Source organism: Podarcis vaucheri, assembly GCF_965113315.1.
Source record: "Podarcis vaucheri genome assembly, chromosome: 1".
Lineage (NCBI taxonomy): Eukaryota > Metazoa > Chordata > Lepidosauria > Squamata > Lacertidae > Podarcis > Podarcis vaucheri.
In genome coordinates this window covers 50,338,165-50,360,018 of record NC_138759.1, presented here as the reverse complement: position 1 = coordinate 50,360,018, position 21,854 = coordinate 50,338,165, and the positions used below count along the sequence as shown (strand labels likewise).

Here is a 21,854-nt window from a genome sequence, read left to right as displayed (position 1 = left end):
ATCCCATTCTAGTAACTGGTTATACATTTTGGATAGAAGTTTAGATTTACCTTCTAATATTTCTACCTGGTATCTGGATTTTTTTTTTCATTCATCCCTGCCTTTTTATCTTCAGTCCACAGAGCATTAATTTGGTGAAATTGGAGCCAACCTGTTAATTTATTCTTTATCTCTTCATATGATCTGATTTTCCATCCTTTTTCTGTTCTTACTAGAAGATCTTCATAAGTCCATCTTTCACCTTCTGTGTTTATTTTTTTAACTGTTAAGATGTCAATTGGTGATGACCACCAGGGAGTGTTTCTTTCGAGCAGCTTTTTATTTTTCTCCCATACCTTAAGCAGTGGCCCTCTAATAATATGGTTAGAGAATCCTTTATGGACCTTTTCTTTATTGTGCCACAGATATGCGTGTCATCCAAATCTGATGTTAAAACCTTCTAAGTCCAGGAAATCTGTGTTCTTTATAACAATCCATTTTTTGATCCAACAAAGGCACGAGGCTTCATAATATATTCCCCTGCCAAATAAATTTCGAGAGAGTTTTTTTGCCAATCTTTAAATACCGAGGTTCCCCTAATTACCGGAATAGTTTGGAATAAAAACAGCAGTTTCGGCAGTATATTCATCTTAATTACCGCCATTCTTCCAGACCATGAGAGTTTTAAAGGTAAAGGTAAAAGTACCCCTGCCCGTACAGGCCAGTCTTGACAGACTCTAGGGTTGTGCGCTCATCTCACTCTATAGCCCGGGAGCCAGCGCTGTCCGCAGACACTTCCGGGTCATGTGGCCAGCGTGACGAAGCTGCTCTGGCGAACCGACACCAGAGCAGCACACGGAAACGCCGTTTACCTTCCCGCCAGTGAGCGGTCCCTATTTATCTACTTGCACCCGGGGGTGCTTTCGAACTGCTAGGTTGGCAGGCGCTGGGACCGAGCGATGGGAGCGCACCCCGCCACGGGGATTCGAACCGCCGACCTTTCGATCAGCAAGTCCTAGGCGCTGAGGCTTTTACCCACAGCGCCACCCGCGTCCCTATATGAGAGTTTTATCCTGTTCCAAGTATCTAAGTACTTTTTTATTTCTTTCCAGGTGTTTGTATAATTATCTTCTATTAAGTTTATGTTTTTCGTGGTTAATCATATTCCCAGGTATTTTACCTTTTTTACCACTTTAATCCCAGTCTGTGACTCAAGATGGTTTCTTAAATCTTCCTTCATGTTCTTAGTCATCGTTTTGGTTTTATTTAGCTTAAAGCCGGATAACTTTCCAAATTCCTCTAATAATTCTAACACTTTACCAACACTTTTTTGTGGATCTTCTAACGATAACATCAAATCATCAGCGTATGCTTTCAGTTTATATTATTTTACACCAATTCTAATTCCACGTATCTCTGATATTTTCCTTATCTTATTCGAAATTATTTCTAGCACCATTATAAACAAAAGAGGTGACAGAGGGCATCCCTGTCTTGTACCCTTCGAGATTTCAAATGAGTCAGTTAAGTTATTATTGATAATCAGTTTAGCTCTTTGATCCGAATAGATCGCTTTTATTCCCTCCAAGAATGTGCCCTCTATCCCTCCTGTTTCTATACATTTTAATAAGAATTGCCAAGATACATTATCGAAAGCCTTTTCGGCGTCAATAAAAATTAATGCCGCAGGGATTTCATTTTTACATTCCAAGTATTCAATAATATTTATTATGTGCCTTACATTATCTTTTAATTGCCTATTGGGTAGAAATCCGGCTTGGTCCGTATGAATAAGATTGATTAAACATTTTTTGAGCCGATTCGCCATTACTTCTGCATAAATTTTATAGTCATTATTTAATAATGATATCGGTCTGTAGTTCTTGATATTGAGTTTATCTGAGTCTAGTTTGGGTATCAATGTAATGTATGCTTCTTTCCAGGATTCTGGTATCTTTCCTCCTCTTAAAATGTTATTTGTTACTTCGCACAACTCCGGTGTTAGATGTTCTTCCAGGACTTTATAATACTTAGCCGATAAACCATCAGGCCCTGGGGCTTTCCCTAGTTTCATCTTCTTTATCGCCTCTTGGATTTCCTCTATTTTTATGGGTTTGTTTAGTTGGCTTTTCTCCTCTTTCGTTAAACATTCAATTCTATTGTCTTCTAAGTATTTTTCTATTTCTGTTATATCTTCCTTTTCTCTTTTATATAATTTTTAGTAAAATTTAAGGAAGCTTTTCTTTATTTCATTAGGGTCTTCCAAAAGTTGCTCTTCTAGTTTTATTTTGTTAACCACGTTTTTGTTTTTTCTTAATTGCCACGCCAAAAATTTCCCCGTTTTATTTGCTGATTCAAATAATTTTTGTTTCATTGACTTAATTATCCATTCCACTTCTTGGTCTATTAACACTGAATATTGTGTTTGCAACATCTTATACAATTGCTTATTTCATTCCTCCTAGGTTTAGTTATTAATTTATTTTTTTACAATCTCTTAATTGAGTATCTCTTATTTTTTTTGTTCTCTCAACTTTTTCCTATAACTGTTTTATTGAATCAGAAAACCTCTTAAAACTGCCTTACTGGCATCCCAAACTATATCGATATTTGTTTGTTTGTTGATGTTTAAATCAAAATATTTGTGATGGCCTGGGAATTCGATTCAGAGGCTGAACCGGAGGAATCCCAGCCTGCACAGGAGTCCCCGCCTCCAGGGCCGGCTGAGCTGGGGCAGGGCCTTGATTCTGAAGCGCCTGCACCTGTGCCGGATCCTCAGGAGCAGGCACCAGGTGAATCCACTCTGGCTCCGGAGGCAATTGAGGATGCATTGCCTACAGGTGCACCTCTCCCAGCCCTGTCAGGGGAAAGTGAGTTTCCTCCTGGGTCCAGTAACCCACTGGCCTCTCCTGAGCTGCAGAGGCTCAGGGCAGAGAGGCGGAGGGAACTGGTTTCTCCCAGGAGGAGTGCTCGCCTTAAGGCCAGGAGAGGCGGGTCACCTGGGGGCTGGGACCGCCCCTGGCCTCAGAGAAGATAAAGGCCAGTCAGCCTGGTCCCAGGTTGCAGGAGCAATGTCGTTGAAGAGCTGTTTTGGTCAGCATCCAGTCCTGTTCCCCCAGAGTTCCTGTCCTTGCCCGGCTCCTCGCTGTGGACCCCGCTTCACCCATGGAGGACTCTCTGCCAACCCTCGACTCAGGTCCTGGACCTCGCCCCACGGTAACCTCCCCCCTGGACCAGCACAGTTTGCTCCTGCCACACCCACACTCCCCCTTTGTTGGGGTGCGTTCGGGAAGAGCCAGAAGCCATGGCTGACCAGGCAGCTGCTCAGGTGGCATTGGCCCAGGAGAACCAGGCCTTGACCCACACCATTCAGCAGCTAAGCGATGTGGTTACGGCACTTCAGCAGCGGTTGAACGTCCTACCAGCTCCTGGGGCCAACGCCCCAGCTCCAGGCAAGTACCCAGTGGCCTTGCCAGAGAAATTTGATGGGGACCTGGCCAGCTTTCCCATGTTCCTCGCCTAGGCCAAGTTGTATATTCAGGGGCCAGCCCGGAACTTCCCTGACGACCGCACCAAGGTGCATTTTTTGGTCAGTTTGTTAAAGGACCAGGCGGCCAAGTGGGCTTTGCCACTGCTTCGGCAAGACTCTCCTTTACTAACAGACTATGTGGGGTTTTGTAACCACTTAGAGACTGCGTTTGGCAACCCTCTGAAGGAGAGCCAAGCCAATCGGGCGATTCGTCGGTTGAGACAGGACAAGTCCACAGCCACCGCCTATGCCACAGAATTTCGGCTGTTGCCGCAGGACTTGTCTTGGAATGACGCTGCACTTCGGGACCAGTATCTTGAGGGACTGTCGGACGAGATACTGGATCAGTTGGCCATGATGGATCGTCCCATCATGCTGGATGCCCTCATTCAGCGGAGCCTGCAAATAGACAATCGGTTGGAGGACCATCGCCAGGCCCGGGACCGCCAGCACTCCCGGCTCCTGGCTCCAGTCAGCCCCAGCTCCAGTCAGCTCCTGGCTTCCCAGCAGGTCCACGGCCACAGCCGGGTTGCCGGACGAGCTAACGCAGCTTGGGGCTGCGCGACCTCGCCTCTCCCCCTCGGAGAAGACGCGGCGTTGGGAGGGAAACCTGTGTCTGTACTGCGGTGGGAGTGGACATTACGCCCGGTCCTGTCCCGAGAAGATGCCAGCTGCAGGGAAACCGCCAACCTCGGTAGCCGAAGGGCCTGACAACCTGGAGTCCCAAACCATACAAGAGGGGCCCACACCAGTGGAATTGCGACATCTCATGGTTCCGGTGCGTCTTTACCCTCCAGGTGGGCCCTGGATTCTTACCCACGCTCTTGTAGATTCGGGGGCAACCCGCTCCTATATGGACGCTGCCTTTGCTGCTCATCATCAGGTGCCACTTCAGAAAAAGCTAGAACTGGTACAGGTGGAGGCAATTGATGGACGGCTCTTGCGTTCAGGTGCCGTCACTCGGGAGACCCAGCCCTTGGTCTTGTGTCTCCAGCAGCACCGGGAGGTGCGAACTTTGGACATTGCCTCCATCCCCGGTTCCCCCTGCTGCTCGGGATGGACTGGCTGGAGGCTCACAATGTTCAGATTGACTGGGCCAATCGGACTGTGCATTTCCCAGACCCATGTCCCCATGCTCGTTCCAATATGCTAGCAGCCGCGTCCACAAACAGTTTTTAGGGTTGTTTGGGGTAACCCTAACTGTTTCCTTTCACTGTTAGCCACCATCCATCCTCCAACCGCCTCCAGGCACTCACACAGGACCTTCACCGCCTTCACTGGTTCAACCCTAAGCTTGGCTTTCCTCAAAGAATCCTGAGAACTGTAATTTTAAGGGTGCTGGGAATTGTAGCTTGGGGGGGGCAAACTACAGTTCTCAGGATACTTTGTGGGGAGCCATGACTGTCAAAATGGTACAAATGTGCTTTAAATGTTTGGTGTGGATGTGACTACAGACTTCCATTTTCAGATAATGTGTGCAGTGTTTTGTGGGTTTTTTAAAAAGAGTTTTCAATGTGAAGTGAAGGAAGAAGATTCTGACTCAGCACATAAAAAAATAATACTTTTGCCCTCCTCTATGTAGGGATAATTTCTCAAAATCCAACCAATCTAACAGGTTTACATGTGAAAGTTATATGACAAACCAATTAGGGCAGATTCACTTTTTCCCCCCCAGGGAAGCAGTTATGTGTTGGCAGCTAAGTATCACTGTCTTCAGGTCACCAAAGAGTAGAACTCAGTGTTGATTAGAACATATTTTATTGATATACAATCTATGTTTATAAAGTGCCTGCTTGACACTGAAATCTACACATGAGAAGATAAGGATAGTTTATTTCGTTCTGGTTGCCTTCACATTCTGTCTACGAATGTCAACCACAGACCCATCCCAGTTCACTCCCACTGGATGCCCATCAGCTCACAGCTGACTTGCCAGAGCTTTTTTGCGGTCTCTTTGTTACGAGCCTGAGGAGCAGCCCAGGCTGGTCTACAGTCACTGTAGAAAGAAAAAAATAAATACTCATTAGGCACTTTGTTAATCATTTGTTAAGCCATTCAAAACCATCAAAGAATCAGAATTCTGATTAAACATTGAGCGTATTTCCCAAATCAATATGATAGCAAATTGGGTTTATGGACAACAGTGGGCTAAGGTTACCCCAGCAGCACAATCCTATACATGTTTACTGAGAAGTAAGTCTTAGACAATTCAATAGGGTTGACAAGCAAGATGAGGAATAGCCAAACCTATTAACTGGATGATCATATCAGAGCAAATTCAAACTCCTGAACAAAGGGGATGTTTTCATTGTTTTTGTATGGGGCACTGTCTACTGCACGTTGCCTAATTTTTGCAGTCATTGGTGGCTGAGACAGTTGCCACAAAACATGGTGGTTGCCGATAAGGAGACACTATGGCTTTGTTGCAGCTTGCCCCCCCCCCAAACTGAAGCTGCATCCGAATCATTTGAGAGTGAAGGAATTAGTGGCCAGCCCACTGACAGCAAAGCTGCTTGTCATTTCTCAAGTTACAACAAATAATAATGAACCCATGTCCACACTGCTAGTTTTAAGTTAGAGCTATTGCATATGATCTCTTTCTTTTAATGTGCAATGTGCCATTTTAATATTGCCTTCTGGGTCTGATGTGGGCACCTCTGAGCATTACCACAGAAAACTTTATCCAGATGTGCTGGATCCAGATGTCTGTATTCCAACTGCAAATCACAATCCCAGACCCACCTGAAATATTGCCCACTCACTGACTCCAGTTCCTTTGCCACTGCACAGTAAATACTGGTCTGGGCTCCTTCTTTTGGTGTCTTAAACGTGAACCTAAACACCGCTTTACAAATTCCTAACGAATATGAGTAACGCGCCAATTCAGAATCAACCACACCAGGATGTAAAGCATTGACAGTAACTCCAGTGCCTAGAAAAACATAAAGCAGAAACATCAACCGAAATATATGAATCCAAAGGTTCAAAAGGAAAGGAGTAATATTGTTCCCATGTACCCTGTAAGGCAGCTAGTATTGGACCACCCTTTTCACTGTAATACACATAATAATAATAATAATAATAATACAAATAATAATAATAATAATAATAATAATAATAATTCATTATTTGTACCCCGCCCATCTGGCTGGATTTCCCCAGCCACTCTGGGCGGCTTCCAACAAAGATGAAAGATACACTAAAATGTCACATATTAAAAACTTCCCTGAACAGGGCTGCCTTCAGATGTCTTCTGAATGTCAGGTAGATGTTTATCGCTTTGACATTTGATGGGAGGGCATTCCACAGGGCGGGCGCCACTACCGAGAAGGCCCTCTGCCTGGTTCCCTGTAACATGGCCTCTCGCAGTGAGGGAACTGCCAGAAGGCCCTCGGCGCTGGACCTCAGTGTCCTGGCAGAACGATGGAGGTGGAGACGCTCCTTCAGATATACTGGACCGAGGCCGTTTAGGGCTTTAAAGGTCAGCACCAACACAATACCATTGAAATGCACAGAACCTTGTGCAGCACTCAATTAGTATCAAGGGTTTAACAAAGCCATTTTAAAAAAACACACACAAAAAAATTATAAACAAGACATTTATAAACAATTATAAATTTATAAACAATTATAAACAAGCAAAAAGTTAACATCTCTTAAATTGAAATCTGTTATAGCATACTAAATGAATGGTTTACATATTGGGGGGGGGATGAACAGAATGTTAATCTGTCTTGATGGCTGGGGATCTCCCTCTCTCCCTGCAGTCTTGAAGTGCAATGCCCAGCACAGTTTGGGAACTAGCAACACTTATCAGACCTTGCCATAGGGAGCAAATAAGCACTTCGGAACCAGTTTGAGTTTGAACTGAGAGGAAAGACAGCAGTGAGATGGCTTGGCTGAAACATCCTTGGGGATAAAGAAGCATTTGAAACTGGAATGTGGATTCATAAATCCCCGGAAACCCTTAATTTAGATAACATTAGAAGCCACTGGCAATGGCATGGGTAAGATACAATATTAGGACAATTTAGACATCCAACGCCTACAAAATGCATGTCAGGTTAGCCCAATGGCCCCTTTCAATGTGCAATATTTAAAATTCCTCATTGGGAGCAGTGAGAAACATAGAAGTGATGTGGTGATGCCTAACCTTTTCTCTACCCATGGCTCCAAATCATACTTTTAATAGCTTTCCCATAAGGAATTTTAAATGCAGAGTCATTTCATTCTGATGCTTCCATTAAATTTCAACCCAGCTATGGTTACGAGATTGGGGGAGGTTGGGAGCCAGTCAGGCAAGCTCTTTGAATTCAAAGACCAGACAGCCACTGTAGTGCTCTGCTTCACTTCAAAGGAATGAGCTATGTTGAAATTAGCTGCATCTAGGTGACAAAGAAGCAAAAGGACAACAAAGGAGCTGAGAGCTGGAAAGTTGCTTGCGAGTGAGAGGGGAAGTGGGGAGATGCTGCAGCGCCTGGGAGCAGTGGTGTAGCATGGGGGGTGCAGGGGGGGCGGCCGCACCAAGCGCAACATCTGGGGGTTAGGGTTAGGGGGCACAAATCCACAGGTTAAGGGGTGCAAATTACTTGCCTTGCCCCGGGTGCTGACAACCCATGCTACGCCACTGCCTGGGAGAGAGACATGTTTACCTCTGTGCTGGACTTTGGGGCTCCCAGCAAATAAATGAGGAAGCAAGATCTATGGTGTGCTAATGCTATGATCCCCTCCATCATATGCTGAGATTGTGTGTATGTGTAAATAAAACCATATATCTTAAAGACACCACAGTCTCCACTGACCTCATTCCAAGAAAGCTGAACATTGTTTAAGGGCTGGTATCCCTAGAGTCTCTCACCGCTTGGAGATTGGGGTGTCTCTCATGCGTGCAACCTTTCAGTAATCTGTGACTTCCCCCTTCCTCTCACATCCAGGCTTTGGGTATGGGCAACCCTATTATATACGTACATATGAGTGGTTGTGCGCCATTAGCATTTCATTCTTAAAGCTCACCTTGCAATTTACGAGCCAGCTCCCTGGTAAACAGAACATTAGCCAGTTTGCTTTGACAGTATGCCAGGAACTCATTGTAGTATTTCTCTCCCTGCAGGTTCTTGAAGTTTATCCACCAAAAAGCATGTAGGCGCGAAGACACATTCACTATCCGAGCTGGGGCTGACTCTTTCAAACGGTCCAGCAGCAGGAATGTTAAGAGAAAATGCCCTAAAGGGAGAGGAGATTTACAATTATTTACTAGAGCTTAGGGACGTGTCTGACGCTGTGGTGTAAACCACTGAGCCTTGGGCTTGCCGATCAGAAAGTCGGCAGTTCAAATCCCCGCAACAGGGTGAGCTCCCGTTGCTCGGTCCCAGCTCCTGCCAACCTAGCAGTTCAAAGGCACGTCAAAGTGCAAATAGATAAATAGGTACCGCTGTGGCAGGAAGGTAAACAGCATTTCCGTGCGCTGCTCTGGTTTTGCCAGAAGCAGCTTAGTCATGCTGGCCACATGGCCCGGAAAAACTGTCTGCAGTGCAGACAAACGCCGCTCCCTTGGCCTGTAAAGCGAGATGAGCACTGCAACCCCAGAGTTCTCTGCGACTGGACTTACAGTAACTGTCAGGGGTCCTTTACCTTTTTCTAGAGCTTATGGGCACACATATGTATAATGTAAAACTAACCTTTAGAACAAAAATAGTACTCACAATAATGTAAACACATTATGTTTTTTTAAAAAATCAAACAAAATGACATTAATTTTACTGTACTATAAATCAACTAGAAATAGATAACCAAAAAATTGGCTGCTTAGTTCAAATGAATATATGAAATTCAACCAAGATGGGCACAGTATAAATAATTTAATTAAATCTCCAGGGGACTGTGACTTGGGGCCTGTCCATACTGGAGTTTACAGTGTGTCTATAACTTTTTGTGTTCAAATTAAATTTGTGTAATCTTCATGGTGTTACCCTCAACAACACCTGTCTCTATGCTTTTCCTGTATAAACTCAGGTTTACAAATACAGGAATAATCTGTGAAATCTGGGGGAAAGAGCAGGGAAGATAAGCAAAGGCAAAGAGAAGCCAGGTAATATATCCATTTATCACATCTATGTCTCTTGATCTTACCAAGGTGATTGACTCCAATATGCATTTCAAAACCATCAGCAGTCTTGGAATAGGGAACCATCATCACCCCTGCATTGTTAATGAGGATATGGAGCTTCTTCTCCTCTACAGGAAATAATGGCCGAGATTGGGTATTAAGCAGAAAACACCAAAGACAAGAAGACTGAGATGTTTCAAGGAGCAAGGCTCTTATCATAACTAGCATTTGGTTACATGGCCACCTATCTGTCATGGATGCTTTATTTGACATTCCTGCTTTCCAGGGGTTGGACTAGATGACCCCCATGATCCCTTTGAACTCTACAATTCTATGCTTTAAGGTTACTGTGAATATATATGTTGGGAACAAGGAAGTACAGGTTAGTAAATTGATTAAAATAATTAGCAAATACTAAGTGAGGAAATATTAGACTGTGTTACTCAGTCTACAGAAAAACTTTACAGTTTAACCGACGGGACCGACAGGTGGAGGGAATTTAAACTTCTATCAGACAGAGGGTTGATGGTTCTTGCCAAGATCTCCTACTAGTTTAGGTAAATAGTGAGATACCCCCACCTGTTGGACCATGTGACAGGATAAATAAATAAATGGAAGCACTAGTGGGAAAGAAATGGATTATATGAATGGGCTATTACCTCAGAGTAATTTCCAGTGAACATTATATGTATCCTTATTGCTCAAGTATCTGAGTGCATACATACCCATTTTGAATGGGTTTTGGCAATTGTAGTAGTCCAACTTCATGGACTATTATTTATTTAACAATTATCTCTAAACCTTTATTGTTAGCTAAATATATAATATACCCTGTGTCCATTCTGAGTGACACATGTTTTGGATAGAACACTACTATCATTAACAGGGTTTATTATATCTAAGGAGCTGAACAGTCATTCCTACACACACATATATATTATTACCCTTTCAGGCAAAATGTGGCATACATGCTTAAATGTGTTTACTCAAAAGCATATTGTCAGGGGTTCAGGAGCAGAGGCAAGGGCAAGGGAGGAAACAGAGAGCGAGGGGGAGGAGGCAGAGGAAAAGATGAGTGATGACGACGACCCGAGATCTCCGAGTCTTTCCAGTGAATCAGAAGATTCACAGAAAGGAGCACCAGTGGCCAGGGCAAGGGGGGAGCCTAGGGGGACACCCCAGGGAGATAGACCCAGAGGGGACTCAGAGGAGAGCAGTTGGAAATCGGGACCAGCGTCACCGCCAGAGAGCAGGGAAAAGGAAGAGAGCCAGGGATCAAGCGCTGGCAGCTCACAACAGGGGGGAGGGCATGAGTCAGGAGTGGCCACACCTCCATCGGGGAGCGAAGAAACGGTCAGACGGAAAGTGGAAAGTTGGGCGCGCGCGCCAAGTTCAAATGCACAGGGAAGTGACGCAGTAGGCAGCCCTGAAAGAGAGCCAGGTCCTAAAGCCCGGCGCAAGGAGACAGGAGAGTCCGGGGGGTCGGCGTCAGAAGAATCCAGGAAGGAAGAGACCCCGGGGGGCAGAGGGACTCAGAGGAGAACAGTCAGGCGGAAAAGGTGGAGCAGGGCTAGGGTATTAAGTTGGTGCGCAAGGGGCGGAGACTCAGACGGGACTTCGCCGATCTAGCCATTAGACGTAGAGTTGCACGCAGCAGCTTGAGAATGGAAAATGTAACTCAATAAAGACTTTTACTAAATGATCGCTGGCTAGCGTGATCCTCTGTGAGCTAGGATCTGGAAGCAGCTCTGACAGTAAGTCCCGTCTCATTAATTGTGGGCATCTACAGCCTCGAGGAGAGGAGAGAAGCAGGTGCCTACTAGCGAGCTCACGAACGGCAGACGACATGACGGCTGAGCAGCAGATAGCGGAACTCAGAGAAGCAGTGTCACAACTGAATGCCGAGGCTCTCGCATCCAGGAAGAGAGAGGAGGAGGCAGCTGCCGCCTGCAGGGATCTCCAGATCAGGTTGGACATGCTTACTAAGCAAGGGCAACTGACACCCAAACAGGAGGGAATTGGGTTGGCGAGACGAACAGGCGGTCTGGTCTCTCACTTTGATGGGAATCTGCAACAGTACCCCAACTTTAGAGCAGATGTAATGTGTGCACTGCAACTGCTGAAAAGAGACTTTAGAGATGAGCAAGAAAAAGTGGGATTCATCATGTCTCATTTGCATGGAGATGCCAAAGCATGGCTGCGCAATTTGTGGAGGGATGGGGATCCGGCGCTCCAAAATGCGGATGCCTTTATTAAAGCGATGGATGGATGTTTCTTATCAAGTATTGACGTGGATCTTGCTCGGCAGCAGATACATGGATTGAAACAAGGGAGGGCCAGCGTAAGGCAGTATCATGCACGCTTTTTCGCCTTGGTCAGTGCCCTGGAATGGGACAGAGATTCGGCTCCGGTAAGAGATCTGTTTTGGGAGGGATTGCACAGCTCGGTTAAAGATGAAATTGCGAGGGGGGAGAGACCCCGGACCACGCAGGAGATCGTTCAGAGGGCGCTGGCGGTGGGGGTGCGGCTGGAAGAACGTCCGTGGAGCAGGGACGAAGGGCACAGCGGGCGCGAACCAGCCAGGGGCTCCTCCTTCCTTCCCAGAGAAGCAGCGCGTGCGCAATCCACGCCTCCAACAGGGGGAGGGGTGGAACCGATGGAGGTTGGGAGTGCAAGGGCTCAGTCAGCAGCCAGAGCCCTAGCACCGGCAGCAGTGAAAGCGAAGCCTCCTAGAGGGAACAGGAAGTGTTATATCTGCGAGGATCCAGGGCATATGGCGAAAGAGTGTCCCCGGAGGCTCCACAAGCACACTGCAGCCTCAGCAATGGTGACTGCAGCAACGCAGCAAGGAGAACCACAGCAGGGAAACGACGATGTCTGGCTGGAGGAAGAGGCACTGGGGCCCAGCCAGACGTGTCAGTGAAGCAGTCCCCAGGGATTTTACCGCCCATGGACCCCCTCCTGCCCAAGCCAGTAGTGAGGCTCACCGCATCGCTCCAGCTACCCAATGGAATCACCATGGACGTGCCAATCACCGTCGACTCGGGAAGCAATGCAGACTTCATAGGGCAGGACTTTGTCGACCGGCACGCTATACAGTTGCTGCCTGCCACGCTGCCCCTGCAGGTTGTCACGGTGGATGGCAGGGAGCTGCTAGGGGGGCAAGTGGTGAAGCAGACGCCACCTATGGTGCTGCGGCTTGGAAATCACAGGGAAATCATCAGCTTCAACGTCACTCAACTGTCGGACACGCCTATTGTATTGGGCATGAGTTGGCTGGACAAGCACAGCCCGACGCTGGCTTGGTACCAGAGGCAGCTGACCTTCGGCTCTTCCTTTTGTGCTGAACACTGCATCATGCCCCGGCAGGAAGGGGAGCAAGAGGAGTCACAGCGGCTGCTAGGCACGCTGCAAGCGATTCCCCACAAGTACGCAGAATTTTTGGAGGTTTTCTGCGAGAAGGAGGCAGACAGGCTACCCCCCCACAGACCATATGACTGCAAAATTGACCTGCTGCCGGGGGCGGCGCTGCCTAAAGGGAAGCTGTATTCCATGTCTGAGGACGAACTACAGGAACTCAAAGAGTTCATAGATCATAATTTGGAGCGCGGTTTCATCCGGGAGTCCAAGGCAGCGGGGGGCAGTCCTGTATTCTTTGTTAAGAAGCGGGACACGCCCCAAAAAAGGCTGGTCGTGGACTATCGCATCTTAAACAGTGTGACCAAGCCATCGGACGTCCCCATGCCCCGAATCGACGACCTCCTCGCAAAGGTACGGAAGGGCAGAGTGTTCACCAAGTTAGACCTGCGGGGGGCGTACAACCTCATTCGCATGCAGGAGGGAGATGAGTGGAAGACAGCCATGTTCACGCCACTGGGCACCTACGAGTATAGAGTTATGCCTTTTGGATTGCAAAATGGCTCCCACGTTTTTCAAGCGTTCATGCATCACGTGTTGGCGGGGCTACTCTACAAGACGTGCGTCTGTTTCTTAGATGACATCCTGATCTTTTCGGAATCGCAGCAGGAGCATGACAGACACGTCAAGGAAGTGCTGACCAGGCTGCAGCAGCATAGGCTCTACGCCAAGCTGGAGAAGTGCCAGTTCGATGTGACGGAGGTGGATTTTCTGGGCTACAAGTTGTCTGACAAGGGGCTCGCCATGGACAGCGCCAAGGTTCGAGCGGTGTTGGATTGGAAAAGCCCGCGCAACCGGAAGGAGGTCCAACGATTTGTCGGCTTCGCGAATTTCTATCGCAAGTTCATCAAAGGCTTCGCTATGCAGACAGCGGCCATCACGGACACGCTTAGCTCCAAGAAAAAGAAGTTCATCTGGACGGAGCAGGCGGAGCGGTCCTTTCAGGCACTCAAACGTCTCTTCGCGTCGGAAGAGCAGCTGCTGCATGTCGACCCCAGCAGGCCGATGAGGGTCGAGACAGACGCCTCGGACAGAGCCGTGGGAGCAGTCCTGCTGCAGAGAGACCCGCAGGGGGTTTGGCGGCCGGGGGCGTTTTACTCCAGGAAGCTCAGCAAGTCCGAACAGAACTACACCATCTGGGACAGGGAGTTGCTGGCCATTCATGCAGCATTCAAAGCGTGGAGGCACTTCCTGATCGGCGCCAAGCACACGGTGCAGGTCTGCACGGACCACAAGAATCTGGAGCACTGGCGCACGGCACAGTTCCTGAACCAGAGGCAGATACGTTGGGCTGAGTTCTTTGCGAACTTCGACTTCCGAATAGAGTATGTCCCGGGGGACACCAACATCATGGCGGACGCGCTCTCCCGTAAGCCACAGTATCTGGAGGACGCCACGCCAGCGGCCGCCATGCACATCTTCGCACCAACAGTGTGGGCGTGCGCTGCGGCGACAGTGGACCTGGAGGCGGTGCGACGAGCGTTGCAGAATGACTCCTTCGCGCAAGCAAAGATGGCAGAGATGCAAAGGGGCACGGCAGCGACCGACGGGTTCCAGCTGAGAGATGGATTGCTCATCCGTAAAGGGGCCATCTACGTGCCGGGAGACGAACTTCGCGCCAAGGTACTGCATCAGCTGCACGACGCGCCCACTGCCGGGCACTTTGGCAAGGAGAAGACGGTGGAATTAGTCGCCAGGGATTTCTGGTGGCCCGGAATGAGAGGGGAGGTCGCGGACTACGTGGCGAGGTGCGACACCTGCCAGAGGGCCAAACCAGTGCACAGACCGCCGGCCGGACTGTTGGAACCGCTGCAAACTCCGGTCGAACCATGGGAGAGAGTCGCCCTGGACTTCGTCACGGATCTGCCCAGCTCGAGGGGCAAGACGGCCGTGCTGGTGGTGGTGGACTTGTTCTCCAAGATGGCACATTTCATCCCGTGTGCGAAGGTGGCCACGGCGGAACAAACCGCCAAACTGTTCATAGACCACGTGTTCAAGGTTCACGGTCTGCCACGGTCTATTCTGTCCGACCGCGGGCGGCAGTTCATCTCGAATTTCTGGCAGAAGCTGATGGGCTTCCTAAACGTCAAGATCAACCTGGCGTCGGCGAGACACCCGCAGACCAACGGGCAAGCGGAGCGGGTCAATGCCATCATGCAGCAGTACCTGAGATGCTATGTGAATCAACAGCCTGCGACGTGGGTGGATTACTTGCCGCTCGCCGAGTTCGCCTACAACAACACGAAGCACGTGTCCACGGGGGTCACGCCGTTCTTCGCCAACAACGGGAGGCACCCCAGAACCTTCCCGGGACTGGAAAGAATGGTGGAGGGGGAGCCGCAGACAGCAGATGCGTTCGCGTCGGAGTTGCAGGAGGTCCACGATCAGCTGCGGCGGCACCTGGAGCTGGCCAAACACGCATACAAGGTGCAGACAGACAAACACAGAAGGGCTGGCGAAGAGATCCATGTGGGAGACTGGGTCTGGTTAGCAGCCCACGCAGTGCCGGCCAGGTCGTTGGCCAAGAAGAAACTAGGGCATAAGCAACTGGCGCCCTACCAAGTCGAAGAGCAGGTCAACCCGGTGGCTTTCAGGCTGGTGCTTCCGGAGGGTTCCAGAATGCATCCGGTGTTCCACAGATCGGTGCTCACTCCCTACAAGGCACCGCACAGGTTTCAGGAACCCGGAACGGCGCCGAGTCCGCTCAGGGAAAGAACCGGGCACGCGGGGGTGGCACAGGAGGAGCGCATCAACGAAGTCACGAAAATTTTGGACTCCAGGTGGGGGGAAGAGGGAGTAGAATACCTTCTCGCCAAGGAGGGCACCCCGGCCAGTGCGAACAGCTGGGTGCCGGGCTACGCCTTGGATGAACCTCTGCTCAAGGACGAGTTTCATGCCCTCTTCCCGCATAGACCAATGCCAGCAGACCTTTTCGACGACTGGCTTTTCACTCCCACACTTTCTGCAAGCACGTTCCGGGGGTTCGACTCGGAAGAGGACCCGATACGAGATGCCCGTTCCCCGGAGGGGTCACCCTCGGGATCTGCCTCAGAACCCTCGTATTGGTGGGACGATAGACCAGAGGAGCAGTGGCGCAAGAGGTGGCTGGAAGGTCCCGGACGAGCAACGCCGCCAGGAGGCAGTGAGGGAGAGACGGACATGGACGTTTTCGGGGACGACCTTGGTTTTGAGCACGGCGGCACAGAGATGGACGCGGAGGTGACCGTCGTCAACGAGAGCAGGGAGGAAGAACCGGGAGACTTCAAATGGAGGCCCACCACGGGAAGCGAACGGTATCCGACGTTCGTCCCTCTGCCGCAGCAGCACCCAGCTCCCGCACCGGAAGGAGGGGAGGGGGGAACGGGGGGCTTCGAGGGGGGGATGGATGTCAGGGGTTCAGGAGCAGAGGCAAGGGCAAGGGAGGAAACAGAGAGCGAGGGGGAGGAGGCAGAGGAAAAGATGAGTGATGACGACGACCCGAGATCTCCGAGTCTTTCCAGTGAATCAGAAGATTCACAGAAAGGAGCACCAGTGGCCAGGGCAAGGGGGGAGCCTAGGGGGACACCCCAGGGAGATAGAGCCAGAGGGGACTCAGAGGAGAGCAGTTGGAAATCGGGACCAGCGTCACCGCCAGAGAGCAGGGAAAAGGAAGAGAGCCAGGGATCAAGCGCTGGCAGCTCACAACAGGGGGGAGGGCATGAGTCAGGAGTGGCCACACCTCCATCGGGGAGTGAAGAAACGGTCAGACGGAAAGTGGAAAGTTGGGCGCGCGCGCCAAGTTCAAATGCACAGGGAAGTGACGCAGTAGGCAGCCCTGAAAGAGAGCCAGGTCCTAAAGCCCGGCGCAAGGAGACAGGAGAGTCCGGGGGGTCGGCGTCAGAAGAATCCAGGAAGGAAGAGACCCCGGGGGGCAGAGGGACCCAGAGGAGAACAGTCAGGCGGAAAAGGTGGAGCAGGGCTAGGGTATTAAGTTGGTGCGCAAGGGGCGGAGACTCAGACGGGACTTCGCCGATCTAGCCATTAGACGTAGAGTTGCACGCAGCAGCTTGAGAATGGAAAATGTAACTCAATAAAGACTTTTACTAAATGATCGCTGGCTAGCGTGATCCTCTGTGAGCTAGGATCTGGAAGCAGCTCTGACACATATCATCCTTTTAATCAGACCTACAAGTAAGAGTGCCCAAGAGTGCAGTGAGACAGATTATAAGAATAGCTATTCTGTGTCAGACCTAAGGTCCATCTACCATGTCTCTGACAGTTAACATTGCCAGGTGTTTTATATAAGACATCTCAAAATTCAAATGGAAGCTGTGGAATGATCCATCTCCTGCTCCAAAGTGCCAGAAAGGTTCAAGGGAAAGCTTCCAAGCAAAAGGTTGGCTCCTCTTAAATGCAAGAACATTGTCATGGAAGGTTTAAAGTGGAGATCGCCAAGCAGGCACAAGGCCTTCTTTGGTGCCCTCAGGCAGGTTCCCTAGACTCTAAGCTTCTATTAAAAAAATTAAGTCTCTAGCCCTCTTAGAAGGAAAGTTATGAAGCAAAATGTGCAGACTCCCTTCTAAGTGATTTCTGTGAAATGAATCAGCTTAGCTGCTCCCACCTGCCAGTGTTTTTAGGCCAATTAGTGAAGTCAATGTGGTGACTGTAAAGTACCGTATTTTTCACTCTATAACACGCACCTGACCATAACACGCACGTAGTTTTTAGAGGAGGAAAATCCGTGGGCATGCCACTCGTAGGCATTCCCTCCATAACACGCACAGACATTTCCCCTTAGTTTTTAGAAGGAAAAAAGTGAGTGTTATGGTGCAAATAATACGGTAAGTTGTTTGGACACCAGGCAATAGAAATGCCTGAGGTCATTAAAAGTTTCTGTTTACCCCTCCCCTTTACTGTACTTTTCCTGCTTCTGTCTTATTTTCTAGCAGTTCTTGGAATCTCCATAGGTTGAACTTCTTTTTCCCTAGCAACCAGGATGCGTCTTTTCTGTAGTGGACTCATTCAAGATTAGGTACCTGCTAAAAGTTATTTTCTGTAAATATTACACAATAAATGCAGGTTGGTGTTAAATAATTACCTCCTCAAATGGCAAATACAAAATGTGAAGTTTGCAAAAAGGCTCAGGCATGTCTCCTGCTATGCAGAAACTAATGTCCAAGTACTTATTAAGAATTCACAGCATTGTTAATTTCCAGTATAATGGGATACATTTCTACTTCAGATGTCTCTGTGTTCAGTGGGGGTTATTCCCAGTGTTATAATTTTTTTTAGGTCATATATAAAATAAATAATTTTTGATAAATGTTTATATAAACCACACGTCTGAAACCCCATAGACAAGGTCCTGAACAAATTGACCTCAAATATTTCTCTGCAAGGTCAAAGTGAGAAACCTTCCCCTTGTCTCTTTCCTCACAAATCCTGTCTTAAGGGCACATTCAAGATATGAACAGAGTGTGAGCCTGTGACCTAGATTCAGGAATAATGGTAAGTAGTTATAATAACAAAAGAGTGGCCAAAACCCAGATAATGCAATCAGGTAACTTGCCAGGAGATAAACAACGCACTCAGGTTTGTTGTAGACCGCCTTTTCTGTGATGTAGTTATGATGTATCTGGGGGGTGGTCTTGGGCTACGCCCCTTCTGTGATGTATGTATGATGTTTCTGGGGGTGGTCTTGGACTCCAGGGCGGGCAATTTAAAATGTCTATATAAGGGTGGACACACCTTGGTTCTGGGTCCTCCTCCTTTCCTGCATGTGAGGGGAGCACCCTCTTGCAACAGTAAGTAAAGATCAGGCTTACTAGCTGCTTTGCTTCTCAATATTCTCTGGCTGGTCTCTGTTATTTTCTCCTACTGATAGAGAACCTATGAAAGGACTCTATATGGGCTCTTGGGTACCCCATAAGGGGAAAGGAGCAGTTTTGTCACTTATAACACCAGGTAAATGGCTACAGGATGTCAGCCTTCGCTTTGTTTAGAAATGGAGAAAACAGGAATCTTTTGCCTTTAACAGCTGTGTCACTACAATCAGGACCAGCAGGACATAGATGGCTTCCTGTGCTAAGCATGAGGATGTCCAAGGGCGGGGTAAGGGTGGAAAATCAACAATGACTGTTCTCTCTTTTCTTTTGTGTTATGCCATGGCCCCCATTACAGCAATTTTGTGACTGGAGCAGTCAGCACTCTCTCAAAATTCAAAATGTGCCCCCTGGTCTAAAATGGTTTTTGATCCCTGGTTTAAAGAACACATAGGGAAGCCAGACAAATACCTCTCTATTTTAAACAAAACCTATGAAATTCTTGACTCCACACAGATTATCTCTAGGACCAGTAACTATACAGGTGCCAACTTTTAGTCAATCATACCTTTTAGGAAATCTTCTGCAAATGCCCGTATCGATTTGCTATCAGACAGGTCCAGTTTTTTCACAATAACTTGCTGATTCCCTGTTTCAGCTATAATTTCACGGGCTGCTGCTTCCCCTTTTGCTATATCTCTGCAGGCAAGGATGACACGACCACCTTCAAAAGGGAAATTAATAGAAAAGAGGAATAAGGCAAACAAGCTGTTTCTAAACTTGGTCCTGTCTTTCTAGACTAATTTCTTTTAATGCAACAAAATATAAAATAATATAAAAATTCTACAATATGAATATGTGAATATAAATATATGTAAAAGCCCTTTTGCCAGCAGATGTTATAGGCAGCAATGAATTGTGAATCATTGTGGGAGGGGAGTAATACTCGGCTTTTTTTAAATTACCTCAAGCATTTGAAGTAGTTGCCCTTGTCTAATTAACCATTACTATGTTCAAGAAAAATACACTTTAATGTATTTCTAAAAATGGAAATTACCTTTGGTTAAAGTTATTTTAGGGGACAGAATACATACATTTATAGTAATAAATACACCCCCCTTACCCCAAATGTAATGGCTGTATTCAGATATAACGCTAAACCATGGTTAATAAATATATCGAGACTGCAGTTCCAATGGGACGCAGTCAAATGTTCATTCCACCAATGAGGGCACATTCAGAAGGGCTGGACTACAGCTCTCATCACCCCTGACCACTGGCCATGCTGAGGAGTAGTGGAAGTCCAGCAACATCCGGAAGGCCACTGGCTCCTCATCCCTGTGGTAAAGAATTGCATGTGGATCACATTGTTTGGCCTTTTAAAGCAACAACTGTGTACTCCTAGACATGTCTACTCAGCAGTAATGACCATTTGCTTCAATTGGACTTACTTCCAGGTAAGTGTGTAAAGTTGCAGCCTAAGGAAAGTGGCATGATAGAGGTTTCTAAAATTATTTATTGTATAGAAAAAGTGAATACTGCTATTGCAGAGCCCTTGTGGAGTGTTTTTTTAAAAACAACAACAACAACATGCCTCCTCTCCTTCAGGGGGCTTATGTAATTCAGTGAATTTCCTTTAAAAAATGAAAATAAATCCTATGAACCAGAAACCCTCTGTTTAAGGAAAGAGTTAAGGCACTTATAAATTTGCTTGTTCACTTAAAAATGGTTAAGGCAGCCTTTATTCATTTAAACCCTGATGGTGGCATACTCTGCAACATCCGTCTGATGAAAATAGGGGTGCTCTCGTGGGAGCCAGTGTCCAGCGATCTGGTGTGAGAGAGCCAATTCGCAGGAGAGCATCAAACAAACAAACAAACAAACAAACAAACAAACGAGTGTCTTTTGGTCTGGCACAAACCAGCTGACTCACAGCAGAGCACTGAACCAAAAATAGGATGGCTTCTGTAATTCAGAGATGTCCCGCTCAATTTGGGTTGAGTGGCATGTGGTGGATGATGCATGGACAGACAACTTGCCTCTTCGTGCGAGGTCCTTGGCAGTTTCCTTCCCTATGCCAGTGTTAGCCCCTGTGACCACGGCCACCTTTCCATCCAGCCGAGCTGTTGATGTGCATACTCCTCCCGCAAACCACTTCCTAAAACATAAGAGAGTGCAACCGTAAATGTTACTTTGGTATGTATAGAGGGTTTCTCTTGGTTTGCTCCTCTGGGTAGCTCAGATGCTAGAGCATGAGACTATTAATGTCAGGGTCGTGGATTTGAACCCCACTTTGGGCAAAAGATTCCTGCTTGCAGGGGTTGGAATAGAGGACCCTCATCATCCCTCCCAACTCTACTATTCTGTGATTCTATCCTTTAACCTGCTCCTCTGGCTCATGCATTCCCACATCACTTTCCAAACCACAAAAAGTCTGTTTAAAAATATAACAACAACGAGCAGCTGGATTTAGACTGTAGAATTCTAAAGTTCCAGGGTGCGCATGACTCCTTTCCCACAAAATAATCTGGGGGCACCCTCAGATTCTATGCCAGAGAACAGAGACTTTCCTTTCTAAGGCATGCAGCGAGCCTTTTTGACCTGAAGAGCATGGTAAAAATCCCTTTAAATGAAAAAAATGCAACACCAATTAAGCAAAAATCTGAAGAAAGAATATTGCTACTGGTTTGGGAGATGAGTCTGGATGATATCTGTGGATGTCTTGCAGGCCTGTGATTTTTCGTCTGTGAGGTTATGCTCTACAAGAGGATACCTGGTGAGCCAGTCAAACTGGTTCCTTGGTTAAATAAGTTGTTTCGATCTGTTTTTAATATTGTGCAATAATTGCATTTTAAATGTCGTAAGCCACCCCCACCCCCGGGACCTTAAGGTGTAGGGCAGATAATATGTAGCGATGACAACAATAATCAATCAATCAATCAATAAGGATCAGAATGCCTTTGACACCTTAAAAAGTTAGGTAAGAAAAAGTTGTGTTGCCATAATGACCACCGTAGATGCT

At 47.7% G+C, this 21,854-nt stretch overlaps 1 protein-coding gene and 2 long non-coding RNA genes across 6 annotated transcripts in view; 1 reads left to right on the top strand and 2 right to left on the bottom strand.

The window, feature by feature from the left end:
- Positions 1–5,249: 5,249 nt before the first annotated feature.
- Positions 5,250–21,854, bottom strand: part of LOC309534322 (retinol dehydrogenase 12-like) — a 31,608-nt gene continuing 15,003 nt past the window's right edge. For all 4 annotated transcript variants that reach the window (XM_082226582.1, XM_082226581.1, XM_082226584.1 and 1 more), the window contains 6 exons: positions 20,872–20,990; positions 19,401–19,556; positions 9,638–9,742; positions 8,522–8,731; positions 6,251–6,440; positions 5,250–5,504 (listed from right to left, as the gene is read on the bottom strand). In XM_082226582.1, the coding sequence (XP_082082708.1) occupies positions 5,402–5,504; positions 6,251–6,440; positions 8,522–8,731; positions 9,638–9,742; positions 19,401–19,556; positions 20,872–20,990 (883 nt within the window). In that variant the 3' untranslated portion in view covers positions 5,250–5,401. The remainder of the gene's footprint in view (positions 5,505–6,250; positions 6,441–8,521; positions 8,732–9,637; positions 9,743–19,400; positions 19,557–20,871; positions 20,991–21,854) is intronic.
- Positions 7,076–8,515, bottom strand: LOC309535149. Its single transcript, XR_014221030.1, has 2 exons — positions 8,295–8,515; positions 7,076–7,553 (listed from the first exon to the last, which is right to left on the bottom strand). It is a non-coding gene; the product is annotated as an uncharacterized lncRNA (long non-coding RNA).
- LOC309535105 lies at positions 17,180–18,304 on the top strand. The gene is made up of 2 exons (XR_014221017.1): positions 17,180–17,685; positions 17,857–18,304. It is a non-coding gene; the product is annotated as an uncharacterized lncRNA (long non-coding RNA).